At 36.4% G+C, this 27,966-nt stretch overlaps 1 protein-coding gene across 1 annotated transcript in view; it reads left to right on the top strand.

Moving 5' to 3' along the window:
- Nucleotides 1-25,417, top strand: part of INO80 (INO80 complex ATPase subunit) — a 56,026-nt gene extending 30,609 nt beyond the window's left edge. Inside the window, exons 24-36 of the mRNA XM_034417826.2 lie at nucleotides 507-684; nucleotides 1,360-1,497; nucleotides 7,641-7,866; nucleotides 10,308-10,435; nucleotides 12,580-12,674; nucleotides 14,005-14,077; nucleotides 14,913-15,071; nucleotides 17,266-17,368; nucleotides 18,040-18,128; nucleotides 19,292-19,447; nucleotides 20,682-20,841; nucleotides 22,145-22,360; nucleotides 23,444-25,417. Coding sequence (XP_034273717.2) covers nucleotides 507-684; nucleotides 1,360-1,497; nucleotides 7,641-7,866; nucleotides 10,308-10,435; nucleotides 12,580-12,674; nucleotides 14,005-14,077; nucleotides 14,913-15,071; nucleotides 17,266-17,368; nucleotides 18,040-18,128; nucleotides 19,292-19,447; nucleotides 20,682-20,841; nucleotides 22,145-22,360; nucleotides 23,444-23,649 — 1,927 coding nt within the window. The 3' untranslated portion in view covers nucleotides 23,650-25,417. The remainder of the gene's footprint in view (nucleotides 1-506; nucleotides 685-1,359; nucleotides 1,498-7,640; nucleotides 7,867-10,307; nucleotides 10,436-12,579; nucleotides 12,675-14,004; nucleotides 14,078-14,912; nucleotides 15,072-17,265; nucleotides 17,369-18,039; nucleotides 18,129-19,291; nucleotides 19,448-20,681; nucleotides 20,842-22,144; nucleotides 22,361-23,443) is intronic.
- The last annotated feature ends 2,549 nt before the right edge of the window (nucleotides 25,418-27,966 follow it).

Below are 27,966 nucleotides of genomic sequence, written 5' to 3'. Positions count from 1 at the left end.
AATAATGGTTCATTAAGCAATCCCCTCCTTTTTGCATATATTTAGTACTTGACTTAACAACTACAATAACTACTGCAAACTACTGTATACCTCAAGCCCCAAATATCTGTTGCAAGGCAAGGCAGTTAAGTGGGTTTTGCCCCATTTTGTGGCCTTTCTTGCCACGTTTAAGCAAATCACTGCAGTTTTTAAGTGAATCAGGCAGTTGTTCACTGAATCTGGCTTCCGCATTGATTTTGCTTGTTGGAAGCCATTTGAGAAGGTTACAAATGGGGATTACATGACCATGGGACGCGGTGCAACTGGCATAAATACATGCCAGTTGCCAAGCGTCCAACTTTTGATCACTTGATTATGGGGATGCTCCAATGGTTGTAAGTGTGAAAACCGGTCAAAAATCTTTTTTTTCCAGTGTCGTTTTAATTTCTAACCAACTCTACAAATGACTGTAAGTCGACTATTACATTCCTGTTCAAAAAGTGTGAATGTATACTTTCCCCCCTCAGATGGTTAGCTCTTTTCCTGTCTCTGAAAGCCGCCTACAGGCTCCACCACTTTCGATTCTGGAAGGAGCCAGAAAAAGAAGACCAGCGTCAGTCTCGGTATCTGAAGAATCAGGATTTTGTGCTGGATGTCAGCTTCCCACTCTCCCCACTCAACTTGCACAGCTGCACTTTGCTGCAGGTATGTAACATCTTCATCTCTGTGCAAGGGAAATACTTTTAATTGAACAAACTGTCAGGAATTCCTGCTAATAAGTGAATATCCTCAAACAGTCTTAAATTTTTCCCTACTCATAAACTGAAAGACATTCCAGAAATCTCAGAATTATATAATCTGATCTACACAAGTTAACTTCAGCATGATAAAGAAAGAAAAGCTGTAGCAGATAGTTTAGTTTGCCATCTTATTCATTACACAGACTGCGTATATCTAAGTAGTACTTGTGGTGAAACAACTCTTGTTTCAATATTCAGTATTCACCCTCTAGGGGTCATGCTCCCTAGCAGCATGGAGCACAAGAGCCAAGGCACATGGAATGACATTAAGAACCACAACTCCCTATGAGCAACAATCAAAACTGCATGTTGTATCAAAGAATCTTAATATTTTTCCTATCAGGTTCTTTTTTAGGAGTGTTGTATTGTAATGTTGCTCCATTTTTTGGAGCTCTTCATCTGCTATAAAAAAAACATAAACAGAGACCAGTGGCCTTAGAATGTCAGAGCAAGATAAAAGTTTCATACTCGAAATGAAGATATTTGGACATTGCTCATTTTTGGCATTTTTTAGAACCGAATTGCTGTAGTAAAACATTGTCCAAATTTTGGAAACCTTTTTGAATTTTATCATTTTTAGGGCCTTGTATTCACAAGCCACTGTAAAGCAGTAATCGGCCACTCGGATTACATTGTTCATCAACAGCCAGCTACCTCATGGAAACAGTATTGTCAAATCACAGAGCTGCCGTCCTTTCTGTCCGTTGTGAGCCCACGGGTAAGTCTTTGTTAATCATTTTTGAACCCATTTTGAAATATTTCTATGTGAGAAATTGTCTACATTCAGCGCTTTTCATCTCAGAATATAAATTTATAAATGTTCTTCAAAAGACAGCTGCTTTATTCTTTTGATCATTTTGCTGGCCGTTTTATGTTCCTCTTCCTGCTCTGAATATCCATTCAGACAGGCCATATACAGGTCACTATGCGATTTTTTAAGGGTACTGCAGTCATTCTTATATTGACATTCTTTTTTTTTTAAGGCATTCTGTAATTGGCTGAGCTTTTTCACAACAAACTCACAGACCCTTGATACTTTTGTTGAAATACTCAGCTCAGTTATAATTTGCTCATTTTTCAGCAGCAAACTTTAAAGTTAGCATTTGTAAGGCTAAGGTCATGTTTTTATGCACAGCTGCAAATAAATATAAGAGTTTATATTAAGTATCTTAAGTTTTAAACTTCTGCAAAGTAGGAAAATAGTGCACACAAATTTCCATAAGATTAAGGATCCCTTTTAAGGCTTGTGTCTATCTGTCTAATTATCACCAATCAATCATCATTGATGTTTTTAATAAGGTTGAAATGCCTATCACATGCCCACAAGATGCTGTAACCATCAGAAGTGCAAGTGGGTTGCCAAACACCCAAATCATGAGTGCTGGGACAGCTGTAACTTTGAGGACTGGTCATGGGTATCACTCATTCATCACTGTTGTTATTTTGAATGGTCACTGGATGAGTGATCATTTATTGTTCTTTATATCCTGTCTTGAGCAAACATTTGAGCATTCCTGTTTCAGATATAATCTCTGTTCATTCACATATATTGAAAAAACTGATGTTGAAATATTATTCTGATTGTGGTCTGAATGCAGTTTGTGAAAGCTGTTTGAAGTTCTAATTTCTTAGCTATAGATGGCAGTATTGCATTGTATTGTCAGATGCTATGCAGTTTTTCATTTCTGGGTTTGGAGTCAGAAGTAATTTTTTTCCAGCATTCTTTTCATTAAACTTTCCTTTAAGATATTTTTTATTTCCATAATATCTATACATTCTTCAGAAAATGCTTTCAAGCCATCATAATGAGAAACTTGAATAAAATGTGATCCATAATACTAATCTGTGCTTCTAAATTCAGGAAACTAAAACAAGGGCATCAAACCCATAGATGATTTTGACTTCTTAATATGTAAGATATGTTCACTGTAGTTTGCACTAAACACTAAAATGTTTATTTTTCCAAAATTAGAAAAAAAATTATTTTTGGAGCTATAAGATACGTAGTATAATATATATTTGTAAAGAATTGGGAATTTGACAGTAATCATTAGCTTTAATATTAATATCATGGATCCATAATTATTTATTCCTTTATTGTGTTGTGTTGGTTTAAGTTATATTTTTAAATTTATTTTTGTTATACTTAGCTGCTTTAAACATTAGTTGCTGATAAAAATAAATAAAATTCTGCTTCCTAACAATTTTTCTGTTAGGAGATGGGGCTTAAATTCCAGATCTAAAACAAAGCTCATTCAGACTCATCAGTTCATGAGCCCTTAGTCATCTGAATTATAAATTAATTCAGATGACTAAGGGCTCATGAACTAATTCTGGGTTCATATGCAAATATTATATGCATTTGAACTACCTTGGGGTTCCCATCAAAATAGGAGTACTTATCCCAACATTTTCTCCCCCCAAAACATAAGAATTCTGTAACTATAACTAAAGTATACTGTAAATTAGACTTGAAGTCTCAGTAATTTAATCTGTGTCCCACTGAGATTATTTTTGAGTCTCAAATATCACTGATTTACATTGATTTTATGTATCATTTCATCAAAGTATTAAGAAAGAGTAGAAGTATTCACAAAGAAGAAGGTGTTTTGTTTCAAGCTCAAAACAAATATATTGTAACTTGAAAGCTCTACTGAACTATTCTAGGCAGATCACAGTTAAGCAGAACAAAAACCCAGAATATCTGGGTGGTTCCAAGCTTTGGCCAAAACAAAATACAGAGAGATGGATATGCTATGCTTAAAGAATCAATATGATCTTCCCAGACGTGCCTTTCTCTATTTTCCCTTAGATTGAAGAGAGCATTTTATGCCCCCCCCCCCCCCCGGCCACATCCGGTCCTTTGGCTGTCTCTTTCTGGTCCATGTGAGGTCAATAGGAAATTAGAAACCAAATGTAAATAAGCGTTCGGCATGCACACAATACAACTGCATTGCTTTTACTTTGAAGGCGACTGCTACTTTTTTAAATTTTACGTATGTGTATGCGTGCCTATCCACCTTCACAGTTCTATTGGTTTGGCCCTCCACCACAATCCCAATTTCTCATCTGGCCCCTTGGGAAAATTAATTACCCAACCCTGCCTTAGCTGCTGTTGCTGCCATGATATTGTTAGATGTGTTAGATGCTGTTGGCATGACGTACCCAACCTTCCTACCACCACTTTGGTCTTCCCAGTATTATACTCCCTTAACTATTTTGCTTCCTTTTCACAACTCTGTATTCCCTGTTCTGGATAGAGTCGAGATGACTGGATGGATTTGAGCATTTATTGGCCAAGTGCCTTTCCTGATGCCTATATGGAGTTAGCAGCTTTTTTATTTATTTTTTGTGCCTTAGGAGAGAAACATCTGCCGCTACCTTGGAGTGAACTCTGAACCTTCCGGTTTAGAGGCGAATGTCTTCATTACTAAACCACCATGTCACTCATCCCCTTAACTGTTATGACTGCCTTGAATTCCACCCCCCCCCAAAAAAAAATAGAAAAAAAGAAAATCACTTCTGTCCTGAACATAAAGCATAGCATACATATTTTAGCCAGGACATATTTCACCAGAAACTAGCTCTTCTGTGACCTTTTTTGAACTTCTGTATTTGGGAGACTAATTTGGTTGAAATCTCTTCTTGTGTTCTTTACCCCCCACCCCCACCCCCGCCCCATCCCAGCGGTACAGTACATATTTTAATTAGAAACTGCTTGGTATCCAGAGATGTAGAGTACATCGAAGTGTAGTGATGCAACATTTGTCCTTATGTGCTTGTTATCAATGTTACAATGCAAATATAAGAGTGCATCATGATGTCATGACATACATATTATTTTGGCATCATCGTGGCTAACTGTCCTTGCAGATGACAGCTATTGATAGAGAATAGCAGTTATTTGGAGCTTATATTCAATTTTAATGAAAATGTGTTTATATACTCTACCTCATTGGTAGATATGGTATTGTATTTTCTCAGGAAAATAAGGAAAATTTCTTCTTGTAGTATGTTGTCCTGGCAGTGCAGTTAAACGTATTGTGTCTAGGTAAAGACAGGGTAGGCATGCTCCAGATCCCTTCCCTGAAATTCTGCTAGCTAGTGGGACCTTGGGAGTATGCCTTTTCCCTGGTTGCCCCACCCTGTGGAACAGCCCCCCTCCACATCATTTGGCAGATCCCACAGATTTAGCCTTTCAGAAGACCTGGCTTTTTACTGAGACATTGGGATAGGACAGGAAAAAATGGAATAAGGATAATTGGAGGTAGCTCCAGAGCATCCTAAGGGGATGATTAAGACACAGGTTTTTTGTTTTAGCGTTTTATCATTTAATTGTTTTATGTTTTATATTTCCTGATTATATTGATGTCATGAGCCACCCAGAGTTGTTTAAGAAAGGTAGCAATAGAAATCTAATAAACAAACAAATATTTGTTAGTAGAATGAATTTCAGTAATGGTTGTAAATAGTTTTTTCAATGTTTTAAAAAGAAATTGGATAATTTGTCTGAAATGTTATAGGGCTGAGATGGCGAACCTATGGCATGCGTGCCAGAGGTGGCACACAGAGCCCTCTCTAGGCACGCGTGCTGTCCCCAGCTGCTCTTTTGGTTTCTGGTGCTGCCGACCAGCTGGTCTTTGTGGGCGCCAGAGCGCCAGAAAACAACCCCAAAAAATGGCCTAAAACCCGCCAAAAACATGCATGCGCACACTAGCCAGCTGGTCTTCGGGTTTCCGGTGTTCTGGCGCATGCACATGCACATGCACAAACATGCATGTACATTCCGGTTTGGGCACTCAGTGCCGAAAAGGTTCGCCATCACTGTTTCCTGCTTGAGCAGAGGGTTGGACTAGAACACCTCTAAGAATTTATTCTGTTAATGGACAGGATCACTTTTTCAATCAGAAACCCTCATGTAGAACCCCTCTCCTGCATTCTGTTTTGATTTCCTCTGCCATAGATTTTTTGGAATAGGAGAAGAAAAAATTAAAAATTATTTTAATTTTCAATAAATTCTTGCCTCTTCTATCTCCCTTCATAATATGTTTTAGTGAGTTTATAAGAAGGTATGGAAATTCTGCTTCTTATCCAAATAACTGAATGATATGTGATAAATTCTTTTAATTTTGGTCATAAGTGTCCTTTATTTTGTTGTATATAAAATTAAATAATTTAAAGAATAGCATTCTAAAATAGAGTATTTATGTCCCTGTTCTGACATATAAATAAGAGACTGCTTTGTTAATAAACTTTTGATTAATAACAGAGTTTTATATAAGAAACATACTCTGCTTTTGCTTGGCTAATATATAAATATAGATTCTAAGTCCTGATTGCAACTTCCACTACTCTCTTTATCATTGTCATTGTATCTTATGTCCATCTTGTTGTTGTTTTGGCCTTCAGCTTTGAAAATATATGTGTTTGGGAACAATAACATGTTGTACAGGATGATATCACAGACTTGCTGTTTAGCCTGTTAAAGAGAGATAAGAGGTGTGTGTGTGTGCGTGTGTGTGTGTTTTAAATAAAAGCAATCTTGTCTGTTGGAACATATTCCTTATCTGGAGACTATTCAGCCACTTGGAGAGTTCGCTGTTTGCTGCTATCTGGATGAAGCAGAATGTTAGCCAAAGATTAAAATGATGGAGATGGTCCAAGATGGTTAGCTTGATATAAAGTTAGATTCCTGTGTTGGCAATACATTTACTTTAGCTAAATAATTTACACTGAAGTTGTCAGCGAAGAAAGTTGTAAGTACAAGAAGATAAACTTCTGTTCCAACTTATTTATTACAGAGTTTTAAAGAACGACTGATTCTGTATGATTTTGGGTGCTTTACATAATTAGTCAAAACAATAAAATAGGGACACAAATGATTCCCTGTCCCCCCAAATGAAATGGCATAAAAATTGTAACCACCCTACCTTGGGATCTGGGAGAATAGCCAGATTTTCGGTGCCCTTGGAAGATGAGGGTAAGAGCCAAACAGGTCAATTAAAACAGTATTTGCAAAGTTACGGGAGATAAATCAGTACTTCCCAAAGATTCCATAATAGGGTATGATCACTTGGCAATAAATAAATAATAATAACAGCAGTGTTGCTGCTACAAAATATTTATTTACAAAGGTTTTGTATTCATAAGATTGTCAGGCTTTAGAAAGTTCATTGCTGCCAAGACAAAGATTTCTTGCTGTTTATTGACTGTTTCATACTCGGCTCAGATCATAGTTATGTAAAGTGTTTTTGTAAGCTGAATTAGTATCTTATTAAAACTATGGCCCTACTGAGAACTGACCAGTGCAATTCAGGATCCTAAATCATTGAAGTAATCTTTGTTGAATAACAAGATATTCCTCAGGAAACGATGTATTGATATATGTCATTCTTGAAACCTTTCTTCCTCTCAGGCTTTATGTGATTTTACTCTGTATTTCCATCACTAACATCTTTTATGTTCAAAATAATTTTCTTCTCTTTTTATTAGATCTCATTTTATGCTATTAGTTTGCTATTTAACATGTTGCTCATCAAACTCTTTTCTTTGTTCTGTAATTTTTAATGTAAGACCTATGAGCAAGAAATATACAGTCTTGGATTCTATTCGCTTAATTAGATGCTGAAATCTCATAAGCATCAAATAAGAAAGAATTCCATTAAAAAAAATACCTTTATTAAGCCTTAGTATTTTGTAATATCTCCTGCTTGAGCTCTCACTTGAATTAATCATCTTGAAAGATCTAGAGACCATTCAATTATCTCATAACTACTTTGCTTCTGCATTCTGTTTCTAAGGACCAGTCTTAGATAATTTTTTTTATAAAATCTAGAATAACTTTAGCCTTTTGATTCACAGGTAACAGCTGTTCCATTGGATTTCTATTGCAATGATCGCAGTGCAGAGTATGAGCGTAAAGCACTTAAAGAAGGAGGAACTCTTGAAGCAAAACAATGTGTGTTTTATGGAGCGCCTGAACTTGTAACCAGCTGGCTAAAACGATGCTCTCAGTTGTTTCCTGAAGCCCCAGGAGGACTATTGGGGCTCAAACCTCCAAACGGCTGGTCTTTCGTCAGGATACCAGGTGGTTTGCAGTTTTGTAATTCAGTATATACTATTAAAGCTAAGAAAAGAAACTATTGCCTATATTCGTGATGGCGAACCTATGGCATGTGTGCCACAGCGCCCTCTCTGGGCACGCGAGCCATCGCCCCAGTTCAGTTCTGCCACGCATGTGCGCGTGCGCTCCCCCCACCGGCCAGTTGATCATTGGGTCTCTGGTGCGCATATGCAAGGGGGGCGCGTGTGAGGGGGTCCATTGCATTTAGGGGGTTTGGGTGCGCGCACTTTGGGCACTTGGTCTGGAAAAGATTAGCCATCACTGGCCTATACCATAACAATAACTGAGTTAGGAAATTAATTATGTTTTTTAGGGAGAGGCTTTTTATAAGGTTAGGGAAAATATGAAAATAACAGGTTATTCTCTTCTGACATTACCTTTATTTATTTATTTATTTATTTATTAAATTTATATGCCGCCTTATCTCCGACGACTCAGGGCGGCTCACAACAATAAAACAATCAGTTAAAATTATAAAATACATAATGTACATATATAAGTTATATTAAAACCCCCAAACTCTAAAAACCCTCTCAGTCCAGGCTGGGACTAGGAATTATGAAATTATGAAACTTTTTTTCACTCTCCTGTGCTCCAGTTTATCCTGTTTTCTAGCTTTGCTCTTGATGAATTGCCCCTGCCATTTTATTTTATTTTTTTAATTGTGGTTAATAAGGATTTTGGTATAGAGTATTTTCTTCATCTTTGGCAGATAAATCTGTAGAACAAACAAAAGTGTACTTTGTTTCTAACATACACATATATCAGTATGTGCAGATGAATAGTAAAGCTGCCTGCAGCTCATTACATTCCATTTTATTTATTTTGCCATTTGTACTCTGTCCTTCCATGTTAAAGTCTACTGAAAGCTGTGTATAGAATAAACATTGTCTTGAGCAAGTATAGAATGAATTTGAAAAGAGATATTACTTGATGCACATTCACTTACATACCACTGTTAGTAAATCAAAGTTTGATATGTTAATAAATTTATGTTATGTTTTTGTAGTGTCAAATTACTCCTGCAGCATTTTAATCAGTTCAGACCAATAAATATATGATAGCTGATTAAGGTGAACTTTTAGCATTGGGAATAAGTGGGTTTGAATAATGATCATAGGTGTAAAAATAAAAATGGAATAAATGTATCTTAAAATCAAAAAAGAAAAATTTAAAAATGGTGCACAGTATTATCTCCAGTTTATTGCTGGCACGTTTTGGATGGTATTTTTTTTAACTGAGGCAAAATATCAGGCACTTGGTAGCACCTTTTCCATCTAACAAATTCTGTTAAAAGGCATTAGTACACTACACAACACTAAATAGTGTACAGTGGGAGGTCTTATTTCTGTTTCATTGAGTAAAATACAAACTTTTAATAAAAATTCTCCAGTCATATTTTTTCATTATGTTTCAAAACATAGTTGTAGTACAAAACTAAAATAGTAAAACTGCACAGTAAAGAAAACAAACAGCAAGAATACTAAGCTAGAACAAGTTGATACTAAGATAAGTTATGGACGTTTATTGAGAATTGTAAAGAACTATTAAGAAAGAAATAGCACAGAATTAAATTCAGGTATCTTTGGGATTATGCTTAGTGTTGAAATTGAATTAAAGAGTAATTCAGTTTAGATTTTTAACTCAAGCTGCAAAGTTGTAGGGATTATCCAAATGAGCAGCAAAACAGCTGTTGTTGCAGTTAACTCTGCCCTTCTCTCTCAATCACTGTTCCCTATTACGATCACTGTGGGAATCTCTTAAAGCTTTTCCTGTTCTTTGAAAGAAAAATGGTCTTAGATTAAATGGCAGGAAGTGTCTGAGTCCTTTTTGCATCGATAAAAAGCACCAACTTCACTGGCTGTTTACTATGAGAGCTAGCTAGTTCCTCATTGACCCCATTGTGCCCTGCGGACCACTATGAGAGGAAGGCAACTGCTGGAAGCCAAGTTTTAGCATTTTTGACTATCTATTTTTACATTATTCTTAATGGTGTTTTTTGCACAAAGAATAACAGCCTAAATTCTCCCTAATTTCAAAATCAAGTTTAATTAAACGCAGCTAAAATTCTTCTTCCTTTGAATGAACTGAAGACAGACTGAGTCGTTACTTAATAATACAAATTTGTGTCATAAGGCAGATGGATTGTTAACTATTACAAGTATTGTACAGAAAACAAAAGGTCTTTGATTTATAATGTATATTTTTACACTGAAAAATTACACACAGAAGTCATTTTTTACTGGAAGCAGATAAAATAGGGTCAAAAGGATAAAGCCTTCCCCAGATAGTAGGTTTTTCACTCGTTGAAGGCTGCCTCCAGATTTAAGACATGATATTAGTAAACCTAATTGAATTATATGTAACAAGACAAAAATCATGTTATATTTTCCTTCTTCCTTTAGACAAAGAGAGCTTGATCACAGACAGTGGAAAGCTTTATGCTCTTGATGTTCTATTGACAAGGCTAAAATCTCAAGGACACAGAGTCCTTATCTACTCTCAGATGACACGGATGATTGACTTATTGGAGGTAGGAATATCAACTTTCCAGTGGGAACGTTAGACTCCATGGCTCAGGAAAAGAATAGTGATTTATGAGTAGAGTTATTTTATTGCTGGGACAGAATTAGTACCAGTAGCTATTACAGTGGGATTAATAGTATAGGTAGGTGGTCCTCAAGTTACAACCATTCATTTAGTGACTGTTAAAAGTTACAACTTAAAAAGTGACTTATCACCGTTTTTCACACTTATAAACTGTTGCAGCCCTCCTGTGGTCATGCGATCAAACTTCGACATTTGGCAACTGACTCATTTATGACGGTTGCAATGTCTCAGGGTCATGTGATCACCTTTTGTAATCTGACAATGAGGAAGACAGTTTCACTTAACAACTATGTTACTAACTTCACTCCTACAGTGATTCACTTAACAATAGTAGCGACAAAGGTTACAAAATGAGGCAAAATTCATTTAACAACTGCCTCACTTAGCAACAGAAATTTTGGGCTCAATTATAGTCGTAAATTGACCTGTAACCGTAACTATGTTTCATATATTCAATCCTGGCTGTTTTCTTTTTATTAAAGAGCCAATGGATTATATTCTAAATGAATTGCTTTGATGAACATTCAGGTATTTATCTTTGAGTTGAATATTTGGGTAGTGTACAGATTTTTATTGTCTTTGTCATTCCCAGTGGATAAGAGGATGACTCAGTGTTTTAGTTGCCTCAATAAACAATTTTTCCCCATTTAAGATGGATTTCATTATTTTACAAAATTAGTGTTTCTGATGTCACAGTGACCACTTCCACTTAACAGGCTTAGTGAAAAGATGTTCAAGTGATTTTAATAGAAATATTCTATTAATATTTTATCGGTATCTCTTTTTTCTACTATTTTGACAAAAGTTCTTGAAGCAGCGTAATTATTGTTTTGTTGTTAATATCCTGAATACTTAGCTTGTTTTTTTAAAAATAGTTCAATAGTCTAAGTGTTTATTGGTCCAGATATTGCTGATGAGCCAAGATACTACATTAAGCCTTTATTAGCCTCATCCCTTCTCTTTACTCCATGCCCATATTCAGCTCATTTAAGATAAATTCCCTGGTATACATCTTTTCCTCAGAGAAAGCTTAACATATTTTCTGAAAACTTTTGGAATCTGTAAAATTAAACATTGTCATGCAGTGTCTACCTTCTAAATAATATTCCCCTGGAGGTCCATCTGGCCTCCGCCCCAATTCTACTTAAAATTAAAATATGGTTTTTCCACCAGATTGTGGTGTAGGGTATATGGTGAGCTGCTTATCTGATTCTACATATAAATTTGAATGTTTTTTCCCCTTGTTCTGGAGCCCCTTAATTCTTTAATTTGTTATATTGGTTCTTTCTGTTTTTAATGTTGTATGTTGTCCAGAGTCTTTATGTAATCAGGCAGCCCTATAAGTTTTATAAACTTATATTTGCTGGTGATGTGCAGAGGTCTGAAATAATTACTTAGCCAGTATCTCGGGTCCTCCAGTAACCAAATCTTGTATAGGCATACCTTCACCTTTACAAGAAGATGGCTAGTTTTTATTTGAGTGTTAGGAAAAGAGCACACCAAGAGTACCTGGTGTGTTAAAAAGCAGCTTCAATTGGCAGAAATTTGGGTTGGCTGTGTCAGTGAAATCCTGTATATTATCCAGTATTCTGTTTTATTTGTAGGCAAAGTTAAGTATTAAAATGGATAATTTTAAAACAAATATACTTTTATAAGTAAAAAATTATTTTCAGCGCAATTTTGTGGTTTTGATTTTAAATAAGAATTTGTTTTTATTTTGGGTTTCTGGTTTTGGTGTAGGTAATTTAAAAAATATTAACATTTCATAACCTTGACCTTAAAAAATGTTTTTAAATTTACCCTAAACGCTATTAATATAAGTTTTATCATTGAAGGATTTTTTAAATCAATAGAACATGTTCATCTTCTATGATTTAATTTAACATAGATAAAATACAAAATAAAAACTACTGTGTTCTTGGCAGTCAGGTTTCATTTTGCACATTTTTAAAATAAGTGTTACTTCAGCACAGATACTCATATTTCATGCAACTCCGTTCTCTAGGAACGGCTCTAAATGCTACAAATTGCAAATGGACTGGAGCTTCTTGTTTTGTTGTTGTTTAGGAATATATGGTTTATAGGAAGCATACATACATGCGGTTAGATGGCTCCTCGAAAATTTCAGAAAGAAGAGATATGGTAGCTGACTTTCAGAACAGGTATGTTTCCCCTCCTCCTATTTAAATATAGTAATGTTATGTTGACAGGTGCTTACCTAACTCCCAAGGAAGAAGCTTCCACCCACTATATAAAATCCTTGTGTTGAGACTTTTTTATTTTGCTGAATGGGCCAAAGCTCATTGTTCTATTTCATTAACATATAAAGGGCTTCTCTGATTTCCCACTTTTATTATATTATCAATCATTCTAACAGCAAACATGAATATTGTAACTATTGAGAGCCTCTGAGAAGGAAGAGAGGAATGTCAGTATATTATCAAATATATGATTTGCAGAACTATAACTCTTTTTTAAAAATGTCATGCAGCCAAGATCCACAGAGCAATCCAGTGAGGATAGTTGCATAACCACTATAATAGTGGCATGAGGAACATTTGAACTTAGTGCTACTGTAAATTTGAAATGCCCCCTTTCAAGATTCGAGATTGTTGTTTTGAGCTTGCCACAAAAAAATGACGACAATTCATTTGGGTAGTACATTTCCCCCGCCCCATTTTTGTTACTGTTAAAATAAGAAAAATAAATGTGTTTTGCTCTGGCTTAGCATATCTACAATATTTTGTGTCTTGAATTTTCCACCAGAACCACAAATAATGTGGAAACATAGGAGCCAACATTTCAGACTGGCTACTCTGTTGATATCACAGCAATGTCACTATGCTGCCTGCAACAGTTTTTGTTTTTTTTTAAATTTGATTTATATGCTGCCCTTCTCTGGAGACTCAGGGCGGCTTACAATGTGCTCAGCAATAAGTTAAAGTTAAAAGCCCCACCCCCAAAATGATGTTTCATAATGGGAATTCAAGTTAGAAAGCAATTAATGAAAGAAAGAAAACTACAATAGTTATTGTATTAGGATGTGCTTTCAATCTAATGTAAAATTGGACAGAAAATCACAGGAGGAGTTAAACCTGTTATTTTAAACTGTTACTTGAGATGGGAGAGAATGTTTACTCAGAATAAATGCATTCACTCTGTTGGGTGTTTTCATTCCTAATTGGTTTTTCAAAAGTTAAAAAATTTGTACTGTTGAAAACACTCATTTTGCTCCAGCGTGATTTTAAAATATGGGACCTCTTAAGAGCCACAGAAATGGATCTAGGAATCACTTGTCCTTAAAATTGATCATTACCCACCTTTGTTTTACACATTGATGTGGAGCTCACTTCCTTTTATATATATGTAGAACTCTAGCCTACACTGTTTTATTAGAAGAATATATGTAATATTTTGATTCCTGACTGTCATGATGTAATGCTTGTGCAGTAAAGTGATTATTACAGCTCTGTTTCTTTTCCATTTCTATAGGAATGATATTTTTGTTTTCTTACTAAGCACGAGAGCTGGTGGTTTAGGCATTAATCTTACAGCTGCTGATACAGTAAGTAAACAGATTGGTTTGATAATTTTCTATAATTGCACTCAGTTGACATTAAAGTAGGAAATCCCAATAATTAAGGGTGCAGACCTAGATTTTTTCCAGATAAGAGCTGGAATTCATCTCATTAGTGTAGTAGCATATTATTTCTACTATAATTTTATGTGAATTATAGTATCAAATTACACCAACACCAAAAATGGGAATTTTAATAATAAAAGCACTGCCACACAGAGGATGTCTATGCATTCAGTTTACCCAGTTCTCAGTAGTAACACTTCTTTCTCCAGCATTTCTATTATATTATTACAAGTTACATTACAGCAAAGTAAGATATATTTTTTTTGCTTGTGATGAACAAGCAGGAACAACTTTTCAACATTTTCTCCCAGAACCTGAAGAATCAATATAATAACAAAATGATTAATATCTAAAAATCAGCTATAATAACTCCCTTTCTTCTGTTTATTTGTACTGCTCCAACTAACTTCACTTTCTTCAAGGTGAAGAGATAAGTAATGTTCTGGTGATCTTTCACTCCAGTAAGTGATCACCAAAGATCACATAGCCATATGCTCTTCTTTTTCTTCCATTCTCCATGTTTTTGAACTGATAGAAATTCTTTACTGACAACAATCGCAGATCTACCTTGATTTTTTCTGAAGTGATAAATGTGTCATAGCAGAAGAAATAAAAGATGTACAGCAATTTGCATTTTCCATGTATTTACTTTAAAATAATGAAGTTTCATCCTGAAAACTCACTAAATAGGCTAGTATCCTTGTGAATAATTTCACAATTATTGTATATGTAACTTGTTTAAAAAATGTCCTGACAGGTCATTTTCTACGATAGTGACTGGAATCCAACAGTGGATCAACAGGCTATGGATCGAGCTCACAGGTTGGGTCAGACAAAACAAGTCACTGTGTATCGACTGATTTGTAAAGGCACTATTGAGGAGCGTATCTTGCAAAGGGCTAAAGAAAAAAGCGAGGTAAGAGACCAGAATATTAATTATATATGAGATAGCTGGGAAGTGGAATTGTTGCTATTGAGATGGAAGCCATTTGTTTCTGGTGAGAGGAACTTATGTCTGATGGAAAATCACAGTATGAAGAAAAGTATATTCATTTATTTAAAAGTTCCGACTACACAAACTGCTGTGTAGAAACCTATTATTTGACAAAATCTTGTTGCCTTTATTTGGTTATCATTAGAGTTAGTAGAGCCGTTGCTGTACTAGTAGAGGGTTTGCTCTATAAAGTAGCAGATAACTGCAAATTACAAGATCTTAGGCTCAGGACCATGTGGCCATTTTCTTCTTTCCACAAGCTGTTCTTCCCATAATGGTCAATTGCCCCTGGGTATATCTACTCCTTCTTCTTGCTCAGTTTTAGATTTTATTAGGTTTCCTAGGCTCTTCATGGCTTTTTCATGGCAGCTTCGCTTTTACAGAGTGACTTGCTCAGCTGGTGATAAAGGGAGTCATCCTAGTTTGTTACCAACTCATGTTGCATCTGGTATATATAACTCTTTCACAGTCTTGGTGAAGGAGCCTCTCATTTATGCTGTTAAAGCTAACATTACCTATAGATTCCAAGCAGCAAGTGTGAGGCAGTATTATCCAGCAAGCCTTTCATTGGAGATTGCAGCAAGCGATCTGTGGTTGATATGGGTATCCAGTGGCGTTACCAAGAGGCCTTTCTATAGAGAATTGTGCAGAGTGTAGATGCCAGCAGAAGCCGTGTGGCACAAGCAGGATAACTCTCTGTTACCCTAAGTGAGTGAGTCACTGAATAAGATGGCCAGTACTATGAGATTTATAACAACACTGATCTAACAAGATCTGCTGTGACTAAACAAGAAAGAGAAGCAAAATGGGTGCTTTGTATAATGAACATGGCAATTGCCTGGACAAATCCATGCAGCTTTCTTGGCGAGAGTTTTGACACTACCTTCTTCCTAGGTCTGAGAAAGTGACTGACGCAGTTACCCAGCTGGTTTAGTACCTAAGGCAGAATTAGTACTTACACAGTTTCTGACTCTTAACTACACCATACTAGTTCTCTTGCATAAGCTATTTAGGTCTTAAACAATATGTATTATACATCTGCAAAAACAGCTCTGTCATTTTGCATTTATGTAATATTTGCATATATATGTAAAGTAACAAAAAGGCAGGTCCAGAACCAGAGAAACACAAGGTGTGTTCTCCAATAATGACCAATTTTTTCTCTATTACTTATATTTATTAATATATATAATCTGTTAGAAAAGTTGAGTTGATATACATATGTAACGTTCTAAGATTGAATTCTAATTTTGACACTGATCAATTTGAAACATGTTTGATTTTAGCAAGGTGGTTGCATTGTACCCTTCAGACTATTCCAGATTTACCTCAGTCTGATGCTTTTGAACTACAGCCTCTGTTTCCTTCAGCCAGAACAACCAATGGATGTGCTGATGGGAAATGGTGATAGCTACAATCCAATGTGTATGATGAATAGGTTGTTCAGAACATCAATGTCCCATTGTTTTGTGTTATACACCTGTTTTCCTTTAAAGTGGGATTCTTCATAAGACTAGAATGAAATTACAGACTCTATTTATTCTAGTAATGAGAAGGAGATCTTACCAACTATCGGAATATTTTGTTTCTTCTTGTTTATAGGGTTTGTCACAATGGTCTCACAATTGTTACTGACTTCTCAATGCTCTGCCTCCTTTTATTTTTATTTGAACCTGAATTTAGTCATAGATGTTTATATGCATATTCGAATATGTGCTAGACTGGTTTGGATCACATAAGCTGCAGTTGATTTTAGTACAGAAAAGGTTTTTTAAAGTTTCAACATATTGATAATCATAATAGTAATAATATTTATTTCAAATTTATTTGTTTGTTTGTATCCTGCTTTTATAATTTTTACAAATAACTCAAGGTGGTGAACATATCCAACCCTCCTCCTTTTTCCTATTTTCCCCACAACAACAATAACCTTGTGAGGTGGGTTGGGTTAAGAGAAAATGACTGGCCCAAAGAAGAATCTGTGTTCACAAATACCCAGTCTAGTCTACAATACATTTTGAAAGGTGCTTTGTTATGTTGTGGTCTCTAAATACTGCCTTAAAATTCAAATGCTGTCTCCAATATTAATACCCTGGGGTTTTTTTTTTGTTTTTAGATTCAAAGGATGGTGATTTCAGGTGGCAATTTCAAACCAGACACCTTGAAACCAAAGGAAGTTGTTAGTCTACTTCTGGATGATGAGGAACTTGAAAAAAAATGTATGCTAAATCCTCTTTCCTATCTAACACATTTGTGTGACAATGTTGCTATTTTTCTTGGTATTTTGAACAAGTACTAGAATTTGAGGTGGATTAATTTTACTTCAATTTGCTGCAGAATTAAATCTTATTTTGGCATTTGATCACAATATGCATTCAAGCACTGAATATTCTGAAACAAAATGTGAGATTCACCCCACCCCCGACTGTCTAAACTTCATACATTTCAAATACAGAAGAAGGACATTTGCTGCTGTTGCTCATTATCTAGCTAAAACTTAACAATGTAATACAGCCGGAATGATTCTTAAATGAAAATTGGCATTTTTCTCCTTCAGAACATTTAAAAATAGAGAAAAGTTTTTCATTTAGAATGAAACCAAGAATACAGTAGCAAGAAAAAGACTGACACTGTAACTCCATCCTATCATTTGCATGTTGGTAAATGTTTATATCAGAGGCAGTTTGCATCTTATAACGGCTAATTAAAACATTATTTTCTTGGAGGCAGGGATGATCTATATTTGAAAAGGATGTAGTTAAAGGACTAGGATAAATAATTGCAGAACTAATACAGCCCTGCTTTGTAAACATTAAACTGTGTTCTAATATTTTACAATTATATTTGCATCTGTGCTGTTCATGATCTTTTTCTGCATTTCTTAACACAGTGCGTCAACGTCAGGAGGAGAAACGGCAACAGGAAGAAACAAATCGCGTCAAAGAGCGTAAACGTAAAAGGGAAAAGTATGCTGAAAAGGTATTTTGAATAGTCCTTCTCCATTGCTTATATTTATAGCATTAAATGTTAGTTTTGTCTTCAGAAGCTTATATTGTCTGTTCCATTCAGGCTCATTTTTTGCTTGTGCTTAATAGCCAGTAACTCAGCCGGAATATATTTTGATGTAAAATCACCAAAGGATGGAAATCACCAATAGTTTTTAAAACATTGTCTGTCATGTATTGCACATGCACTCAAACCTCAAGATTTGTAAACTTCATAGAAAGGGGTGAGAGTCTGGTCATTATAATTTGAGTAACGCTGCAATCTAAAGACAGCAGGAGAGAGTGAGGGAAGAATTTTCCGTGAGATCAATTTTGCTGTTTGAATGGAATTTTTCTTAAAGCTTGCCCCAACTTTATAGTTAACTTAAAGATTTTTACATTGGCAAATAAAGTATCTTGTTATAAAAGTGTAGCTATTTTCATGCAAATATTTTAATAAAAATGTTGTTAGATAATGTGATTTAATTGTAATAGTAAATTATATCATCATATAATGAAATATGGGACTGGCAAAATCTTTGCTTAACAGTTTTAATTGGGATCAGAGTTTCCATCACTAAGCGATGTGATCCTTAGGTGAAAAATAATGTGGCTGTGCCACTTAGCAATGGCAATTTTGATAGTTCCAGTTGTAGTTGTTAGGCCAGGACCTCATGCTTCTCCTGCTCTTCCATGCTCGCTTTCCTTTGACTCAGGGCGTGCTGCAACAGCCGTAACCTTGAGGACCAGGCATAAATACCATTTGTTCAGCACTATTTTTAACATTGAACAGTCGCTGAACAAATGGTATTTAAGTGAGGACTATCTGCCAATAATCATGGTACATCTTTTTTCACACTTAGAGGTTATATCCCTAGAAGGATGGTTGCTAGGAATAAAGTTTGAGGTCTGTTTTTTCATGGACTATTGGTTAGTTTTCTAGTAGTACGTCATCCCAGCATGGGATGTGGGACATGGTGGATTATTTGGTCTGATCTGCCAGGAGTCCTAAATTAATATAGAAGTTACAGACCAGGCAATATTGTTTTTATCCTATTACTTTGTATTGTGTTGGTGAACAGGCATATTGTTAGCTTAATTTCTAAGGCTTTGGTATATTTCCAAGCCTCATAATTTCTTTTTATAATTTAATTGCAGAAAAAGAAGGAAGATGAGTTAGATGGGAGAAAAAGGAAAGAAGGCATCAATCTTGTGGTCCCGTTTGTTCCATCTGCAGATAATTCAAATCTTTCAGCTGATGGTGATGAGTCTTTTGTTAGTGTGGAGTCTGCCATGCCCAGCCCTTTCAGTGAGGTAAGGATCTCTTTAGGAAACAACTTGGCCATTTTATAAATAAAGTTATTATAATTTATTAATAAATAAATAAATTTATAAATGTATTAGAAAATACACATATTTGACATAAACATTTATACGACTGGTTTAGGAACAAACAGAAAATAAACAAAAGCAAAGGTAAACAAGAGTAATAGAAGAGGTGATGGGAAGCAAGCCCCTACTAGCTTGTCTTCTGATGAATGCCTATTGTGTGATTTACATAAATCACTATGGTGAGCCCCCTCATCCCATGAGAATCATTGTGAAAGCACTATCATAGCTGTGGTTGTGCAGTGGTTAGAATGCATTATTGCAGACTAACTCTTGCCCACAGCCTGGAGTTCGATCCTGATCAGCTCTAGGTTGATTCAGCCTTCCATCCTTCCAAGGTCGGTAAATGAGGACCCAGATTGTTGGAGGCAATATCCTGACTCTCTAAACCACCTAGAGGAGGCTGTAAAGCAATATGAAGCAGTATATAAATTTAAACGCTGTTGCTATGGCTTATGTCAGCCTCCGCTTTTTCCTGCTTTGGCTGCCATGGTAACAGGGGGAGTGGGGAGCTAGCATTGAGTTATAAGCATGCTGGAGAGAGAAACGAAAGTGAATCCTAAGATATAGTGCTGCATCTTTGAAGCTGCTATCGGGTCAATGGCCATGGCATTCCTGATTGATGACACCGCCAGACATGTGCTTTCACCTGACCCCAGGGAGACCTTTGGATTGGATGATTTACATTGGACAGTGGGAGGGGATGCTTTCTATCTGTAATTTTCGCGCTCTTGCCTCAGATTCTGCTTTTCCTTGGTTGCGATCACTTCATTTTCCAGTAAAAGTACCTGCTTCTATAAACAATGGAGTTTGGGCCATTCTTTCTTGGACTTTGAAGGAAGCATACCTGACATTAAGCAGAATCTGAGGAATTCCAGAAGTGAATTTGTTTATTTTTCTCATTTATAAAGCTGCCCATGTCAAATATAGTGAGTTTCAAAGACAGAGCATCCAGAATTAACTTACAAAAATAGCTAATCTGTGTTCTTTGAAAGTAGGTAAACGAGGCTAAAACATTGGTTCTCAGAGGGTTGTGTTTGGCACAGAGGTATTGCCAGTTGTAGCAAGAAACTTTTGAGTCATGTGTTGTCAAAAAGCATGTTTCATTTAGTGGTGTAATTTAAACTAACATACATGATTTTGTTTGTGTATGATTTAGATTTCCATCAACAGTGAGTTGCACATGGGTTCCATCCCCCCTGATGAGAGCAGCAATGACATGCTTGTGATTGTAGATGATCCAGCATCTTCTGCACCTCAGTCAAGAGCTACCAACTCCCCAGCTTCCGTCACTGGCTCTGTCTCTGACAACATGAATGGTTAGTTTTTATCTGTAATCTTGGGCTAGGAATACATGCTGGGAATTCTATAGATTGCATAATACTATGAGATTTGCAAAACATTAGACAAGAGGCAATCCAGAAAAGAATGTCCTATTCAGATATGTTAGGTCAGTAAAATGGTATGTCCTAACCAATTCTCTATATGCTTGAGATGTTTACTTTTAAGTTAAATTCAGAAGTTGATACAAGCATCTCCCACATTACAAGTGGGAGCTGTGATTGGATTAATTCCTCAACTTGGCAAGGACATTATTAATGCCTTCTGCCAGATCACTTTTTCTTCAACCTCAATGCCATATACACTAATGAGAAGAATAATAGTGTCCTAGCAGAGCATATATGAGTGAAGATATGGGCTGTTCCTTGAAGAACATCTAATGTTTTAGATGGGAGGAGTTTAAAAAAACTACTTCCTATCCTGTTTCTCATGCTGTGTATGATTTTATGCACCTCAATCATATGCACAGCCAACTTTTCATCTAAGCTGAAGTGCTTAACCATGGTAGTCTTTTCTCACCAGGAAGGAATGTCAATTCTTTGGATCATGCTTGGTTCCCCTCTTCTGTACTCCAGCCACTTCTATTAGTTCCTTTTTCAAATAAACAACCAGAACTGTGCATATAGATTTGGAGATTTGTATAAGAGCATGAGAGTGTTGGTAATTTTATTTTCAGTCCTTTTCCAAATGATTCCTAATATGGCATTTGCCCTTTTTTGAAACCTTGGGCATCTGGGTCAGTAGCTTTATTGGGCCATATGACATGACCCTAAGGTTTTTTTTGGGGGGGGGGGACTTATAAAGCTGAGACTTCATTAGTATAGATAAGTTAGTAAAAATATTTTTATTGAACCTGTTCTTTTGAAAGGAATATTTTTGGATTTTTAAGGAATACATTTATTAAGCAGAGTGAGCTAAGCTTTTATGCACAAAACTAATTAATTTTGAATACAAATCCTCATAACTTCAAGGAAAGGTGGGATGGCTGCTGAACTGATACAAAATATTTATGGAATATTTTATTACAATGATAACTCAGGCAAACAAGAGATTTGTTCACTGTCCTTATAAATTTAATAACAATTCATAATGAAAATAGAGAGTGGAGGGTCACAAAACGTGGTATATCTGCAAACAAGCAAGTTTGGAAAATGACATATCTTTAATAAATTATACATTGTTTATCCATAAAGGAAGATCTAATTATGCTTGTTAAACACTGTTCTGATACAATGCTAGATGTTTACACATTTTCTTTCTTTCTTTCTTTGTTTTGTTAAGGAATTTCAGTACAAGATTTGCCAGTCACAGGAAGAGGTCATTCAGGTAGAAGTCGTGGTCGGCCCAAAGGTACAAACAGTGGATCCAAAAGCACAACAAAAAGTCGGAGCCGAAAATCAACTGCAGGAAGTGCAGCTGCCATGGCGGGGGCTAAAGCAGGAGCAGCTGCTGCCTCAGCTGCAGCCTATGCAGCCTATGGGTACAACGTGTCTAAAGGTAGGCTCTGCACTTGGGGAGTTATCAGAGGAGACCCAATTCATGCCTTCCTGAAGGAATCCCTGATATCCATATAAAATTCATATTTGATTCCAGAGAAAAATGCAGTTGGATACAACTGCCTAGTCTTCCAATCCATATCATTGTTTTTATTACCATATTTTTTAATTGAAAAGCACCCCATAGTGGAATCATCTTGCACTAATAACATTTTCTGTCACCGAAGTAGATGATGGTTGAGCAGACAACATTTGTAACGGGTGAAATCCTCCTGATTCAGACCGGATCGCCCGATCCAGTAGTGATGGCGGCAAGTGGTTCGGAGAACTGATAGCAAAAATCCCTGCCCCCCCCCCATGGCCAGCTGAGCCGCGCATTCATCAGAGGCTTTTTTTTTAAAAGCATTTCCTTCCGCTGAAAAAATGCTTTTAAAAGTTAAAAAAAAGCCTCTGATGATCGCGCGGCTCAGCTGGGATTGTCAGAGGCTTTTAAAAAGCATTTTTTCTACAACCTCTTCGGCTGAGGCAACTCAGCTAGGATCGTCCGAAGAGGTTATAGAAAAAATGGTTTTAAAAGAAAAAGAAGGAAAAAAAGTTGGCCACGCCCACCCAGTCACATGACACCCCCCTTCCACCAAGCCACACCCACAGAACCGGTAGTAACAAATTTTACATTTCACCACTGATTTGTAGGTTGTTTTTAATTGCATTAAAATGAATGGGCTCAGATGCCTCACACTTAACTATTCTTAAACCTGTTTGGGTTTATTAAAAAGTTAGAAGTTGTCTTTCTTTTCACTGAAAGTCATAGTCAATTATCATGCCTGCAGGTTTAGTACTGTGTTCACTTAAAGCAGGGGTGTCAAACTCGTGGCCCATGGGCCAGATGCGTCACGCACTGGCCATGCCCACCCATTTTAGCAAAGGGGGGGGGAAGTTGTGATATGTCATGTGACGATGTGTCGTCATGAGTTTGACACCCCTGACTTAAACAGTTATGTTTCAGGTCTAATCTGTTGCTGTTGAGGAAGTGTTTACTATAGCTACTACTACTTTGTGGTGCTCTTTTTTTTTTTCCGGCTAGGTATGCCTTCAGGTAGCCCTCTCCAGACTCCACTTATACGACCTGCTGGACTTTCAGATTTTGGATTATCAAGCGCCTCTTCCTCCTTGAGCAAAGGAAACAGTGTTTGTGGATCCTCTAAGAACTTAAGCTTAGCCAGTTCCTTGGCACCAGAAACCCCTATTCGAAAACAATATAAAGGAGCCCATATTTCAGGTGGGCGGTAGTAATTTTGAATCCCTGGAACCTATACGTGTTCATATTGGCTTTCAAAGTAGCCCACGCCTACCAGCAAAAGGGTATATAGATGATGCCTTGTTTTCATCCCATGTGGGTGTGAAGATTACTGCACTACTTGTCAAGAGGTGTTTTATGTGCACTTTCATGCATAGTCCAGATTTACTACCCTTTGCAGAATTGTGAGGAAGAGGGTCTGAGACACGGGGATGCTTGGGCTTAACTTTTCCATTGAGGATTTTTTTTTTGTAGCATCCTACAAATCATGCAGGGAAAGAATCCAACTTCCATATGGGACTGGCTGCAAGATCTCCCCCTTCATTCCTACTCATACCAGCACCCTCTGCCCTCATCTTTCAGGTTTCATGGAATTCAGCTTGGTTTTAAAATAAAGAGATCAGCATATAAACTTTGGAGGTGCTCTGTAGATTCAGAGGAACCTTCTGCTCTGCGTCTTTTGGAAGAAGCTGTGGAGAAATAATTGGATGGTTCTAATGTGATGAATAGTGAGATACCATAAAGAATAGAATTCAGGTAAAAGGAGAGTTTTGCACTGTGTCCTAAAAAGGATCTTTTGTCAATATCATGCATCTGGATTACTAGACTACTGTTTTATTAGTCAGCCCAACAGTAAAACAGGTTAGAGCTCTTCGTTAATAGCATTGCCAGCTCTGTAATCATAGAGTGGGGAAAAAACCTTTTAAGGTCATAATATGCAGGAGTCAGATTCATCAACATCTTTTAAGCTCCCTCACCCCTCCACCCTCCCCGAATGTGTTTATATGAGTTTAAAGGTTTTAAAATGGAATGACAATTTGTGAATGACTCTAAATAAGAATAAATCTGAGAGAGAGAAAACATCACTATTTCTCCTCTCATTGTGCCATAGAAAAGCTTTTGGATGATGATTTAGGTACCACTGTTCACTGTATTACACAAGATGAATAATGCTGTTTTGTTTCCATTCTGGTCCTAGTTAAAGTAAAACGTCATTCATTCCGATTCAATATGTGTGTATGCGCACACAGCTGGTCTTATTTGTCAGCAGTGTCCATATCCTTCAGTAGGGTTGGGTTGGATAGTTCCACTGTGGTGATCTGGCACTGGTTGAATGCTCTGTAAAACTAGTGAAGTTGTGAGAGATTAATGGTGCCATTTGTGCAACTCTGCTCTGGTACTCCATTCTGAATGCACAAGAACCCTCTGCTTTAGCATGATATGTATACGGTCCTCATTGCACTGAGATGAAAGGGGGGGGCAGTTCTCTTGCCTTCATATTGACAGTAAGTGGTTGTTGTTTTTTTCTGGGCATTTCACCTTTCAAGGGAGAACCAGGTTACGAGGTGAAGATCTTAGCTAAGTCAGCAAAGGATTTTTCAGTCTCATGCACCTTGCCTGGCATCCCTCAGTGTAGAGCAAGTGCTTCCTGTTGACTTTGCTTCTGATTTGCACACCTGAAAATAGCAGAAATGAGTTCAGTTAGATTGATTTCAGAAAAAAAAATGGAGGGATTAATTGGGTGGGGAGGGATATTTAAGTTAAATCATGAAGATTTTACCCCGCCCCCCTCAGATTCACATGTGTATATACAGTGTTTAGAGGGAATCAAAAAAATGCCAAGCCTTTTTTTTCCTCTTTGAATGTGCTGTCTATTTTTATAACTGAACTTGTATATATGTATAAAAAGAGACACATCTTTCTTTTACTAACTGGAGAAAAGAATCTTAAATAAAATGGAGCAAGATAATTTTATGTAAATTCTGCTTCTGTGGTTTATTTGTTTCTGAGGAGAAAATGATCCAGGGATGGATATAAGAGGATATCTGTTGACTGCTGCTCTCTTAAATGTACCTAAGATACTGTGTGTGGACTGCCTCAGATACTTTGCTGGTTATAAATGTAGCAATATTCTCTGTTAGAAAAAAAAAATGTTTTTCATTACTTACTATTTGCCTTTTATATATCTACATAAATGACCATGTGCGGAAGAATATTTTGGCCAAGTATAAGAGACCATAGACTATTTATTACTATTGGTGAAATTGAGTGACCTGTGGCTCCAAGCCTATGGTGACTTTCTTCTCTGCTCATCTTGGGTAGATGATATTCAGTATGAGGGTTCCCCCATTATGAAGCTTTAGGAGGTTTATAGTGGTTAGAGAAGTACTAGAAATACTAGCGTTCATTATCAGACCTTTTAATGTGATTATGTGCATTTTCTTTACAAAAGTATTCTCATAAAACCCAATTTAAATCTCTGAAAAATTGCTCTCAGATCTCTGCTTAAACGCATCCAGCAAAAAAGAGTTTTCCCCTCTCTCTTAGTTAATTGGTTCCGCTATTTTATTGCTTTTGGTCGTAATATTTCTAATTAATATTCAACAATTACACCCCTTCAGATACCCCCTTGAAGAGTGCTATCTTTTTCTCAAAGCTAACCATTGGTCTTATTATTTTATTGCTTTAAAACATAAAGCATAAATTTTAAAAGAATATCAGAAACTCTCCAAGAAAATACAATCAATGCATTAATAATACATATTAGAAAAACAGTAAATTGTTCAGAAAGAATTAAATCTTGGCTATACAAAATAATTTTGGTCAATATCTTCATTATATCAACATATATATGACCCATGTGGCCTTTGTCCCAATCTTGACAGATGTTTCATGACACATCTTGAGAAGTAAAGAAATAATTTTATTGGTAATAATTCTGACTGAAGAATAAGAGCGCAGCTTTTAAGTCCAGTGAATAAAGAAATCCATGTTTAACAAAAACTTGCTCCAGATGTTTCCACTGTACCCTGCCTTTTCTAAATCCAATGCCAGTTGGAGATCTTTTTAAACATATGCCCATAATACTATTTAGTGGTTTAATATTGCCCAATGTTTGACGCATTTTATAAAGCCAGATTGCACAAAACAAACATTTCAGATGATGATGTTTGTAATCTACAAACCCAAGGCAGTTCTCAGAATTTTTGAACCAGTATTTAACAAAATAGGCAATAACTTACACATTCAGCAGCATCTTTATTAGATTTCAACATTACCATTATAAATGAGCTTCATTTTGAAAAAGTAGGATACACTATTTAAAAAGTATCATTAGAAACATCAAATATAGGGCCAAAAAAGTAAAACATATCACTGAATATCATGATATTGTGATATCGTTAATATCACATCACGATTTTCTCTTTTATAGTTTTAATAATATGTTTCTTTGAATAATAAGGGTGGAACAAAATAAATAGTTCACATGTAATATTTAGATCAATTTTTTTAAATTTATTCCTCTCAATGTCCTTTAATTCATCATTGTACATGAAAAAATAAAAATACTGATTCATTAGATCAGATTTTTGTATAAATTTTATTAAAGAATATTATTAAGAATAGCAAAACTAGCTTGAAGAAAGGAAAAAGTGCAACAAGAAAAGATAAAAAATACAAGTTTCCAATTTCTTTTGGAAATTGGAATCTCTTACTCTCTAGTTACAAAAAGTAGCTGCCTTTTTCTATTATCAAACGTTTTCTAATCATCAAAGCCACAAATCAAAAGTTCATATTTTCTGTTTCATACTAAAGTCTATACAGGTAGTCTCGACTTATAACCACAATTGGAACTGGAATGCCTATCACTAAACGGTGAGGTCATAAAGGTGACTTTAGGTGACTACACTGTTTAGCAATGGCACTTCCCATCTTTGTTAACTGAATCCCACCAATCGTTGGCCAAGGATCCACCTGAATTGAAACCATTCTGGGTTTGGTCCCTCCCATCCCCAACCCTCAGAAAGCTCAGGGAGTGCTTCCTCTTCAACTCCCCCCATTCATCCATCTCTCCCCCATCCCCCGCCATCAAAGCCCTTTGCACTGTCGTGCACTTTGCCTTGTGGCGCAATAAACAGCCCAGAATTTCATATTTTGGGAGGCTGTTTCCAACACCACAGCTAAACGGCTCAAGAAGCCCCTGAGCTAAGTGCAGAACGTCAGTGCCCTCAGAAGTCCCCAAAGCAAAGTGCAAAGTTCAGTGCTCTGGAAAGCCTTACCAGCATGGCACAAAGTCACAGCACCCCGGAAAATCTCGACTGCCTCAGCAAATGCCTCGTGATGGGTCGGGCATGGCATGCTTATTCATCAGTGGGAACAGAAAAAGGTCAGCCAGAGCAGGAGTGACAAAGTGCAGGGAGTGCAGGACATAGATGAGGCCAGTTGTGTGTGGGGGGGAGTTGAAATGCCCCTGTGGTCATAAATGTAGAGGGCACTCATAAGAATTTTGATCATGTGGCCATGGGGGC

This window comes from Pantherophis guttatus, chromosome 1 (assembly GCF_059756535.1).
Source record: "Pantherophis guttatus breed Tessera chromosome 1, ASM5975653v1, whole genome shotgun sequence".
Taxonomy (NCBI): Eukaryota; Metazoa; Chordata; class Lepidosauria; order Squamata; family Colubridae; genus Pantherophis; species Pantherophis guttatus.
Note: the sequence above shows the minus strand (reverse complement) of the source record. Positions and strands in the feature narration are given on the sequence as shown.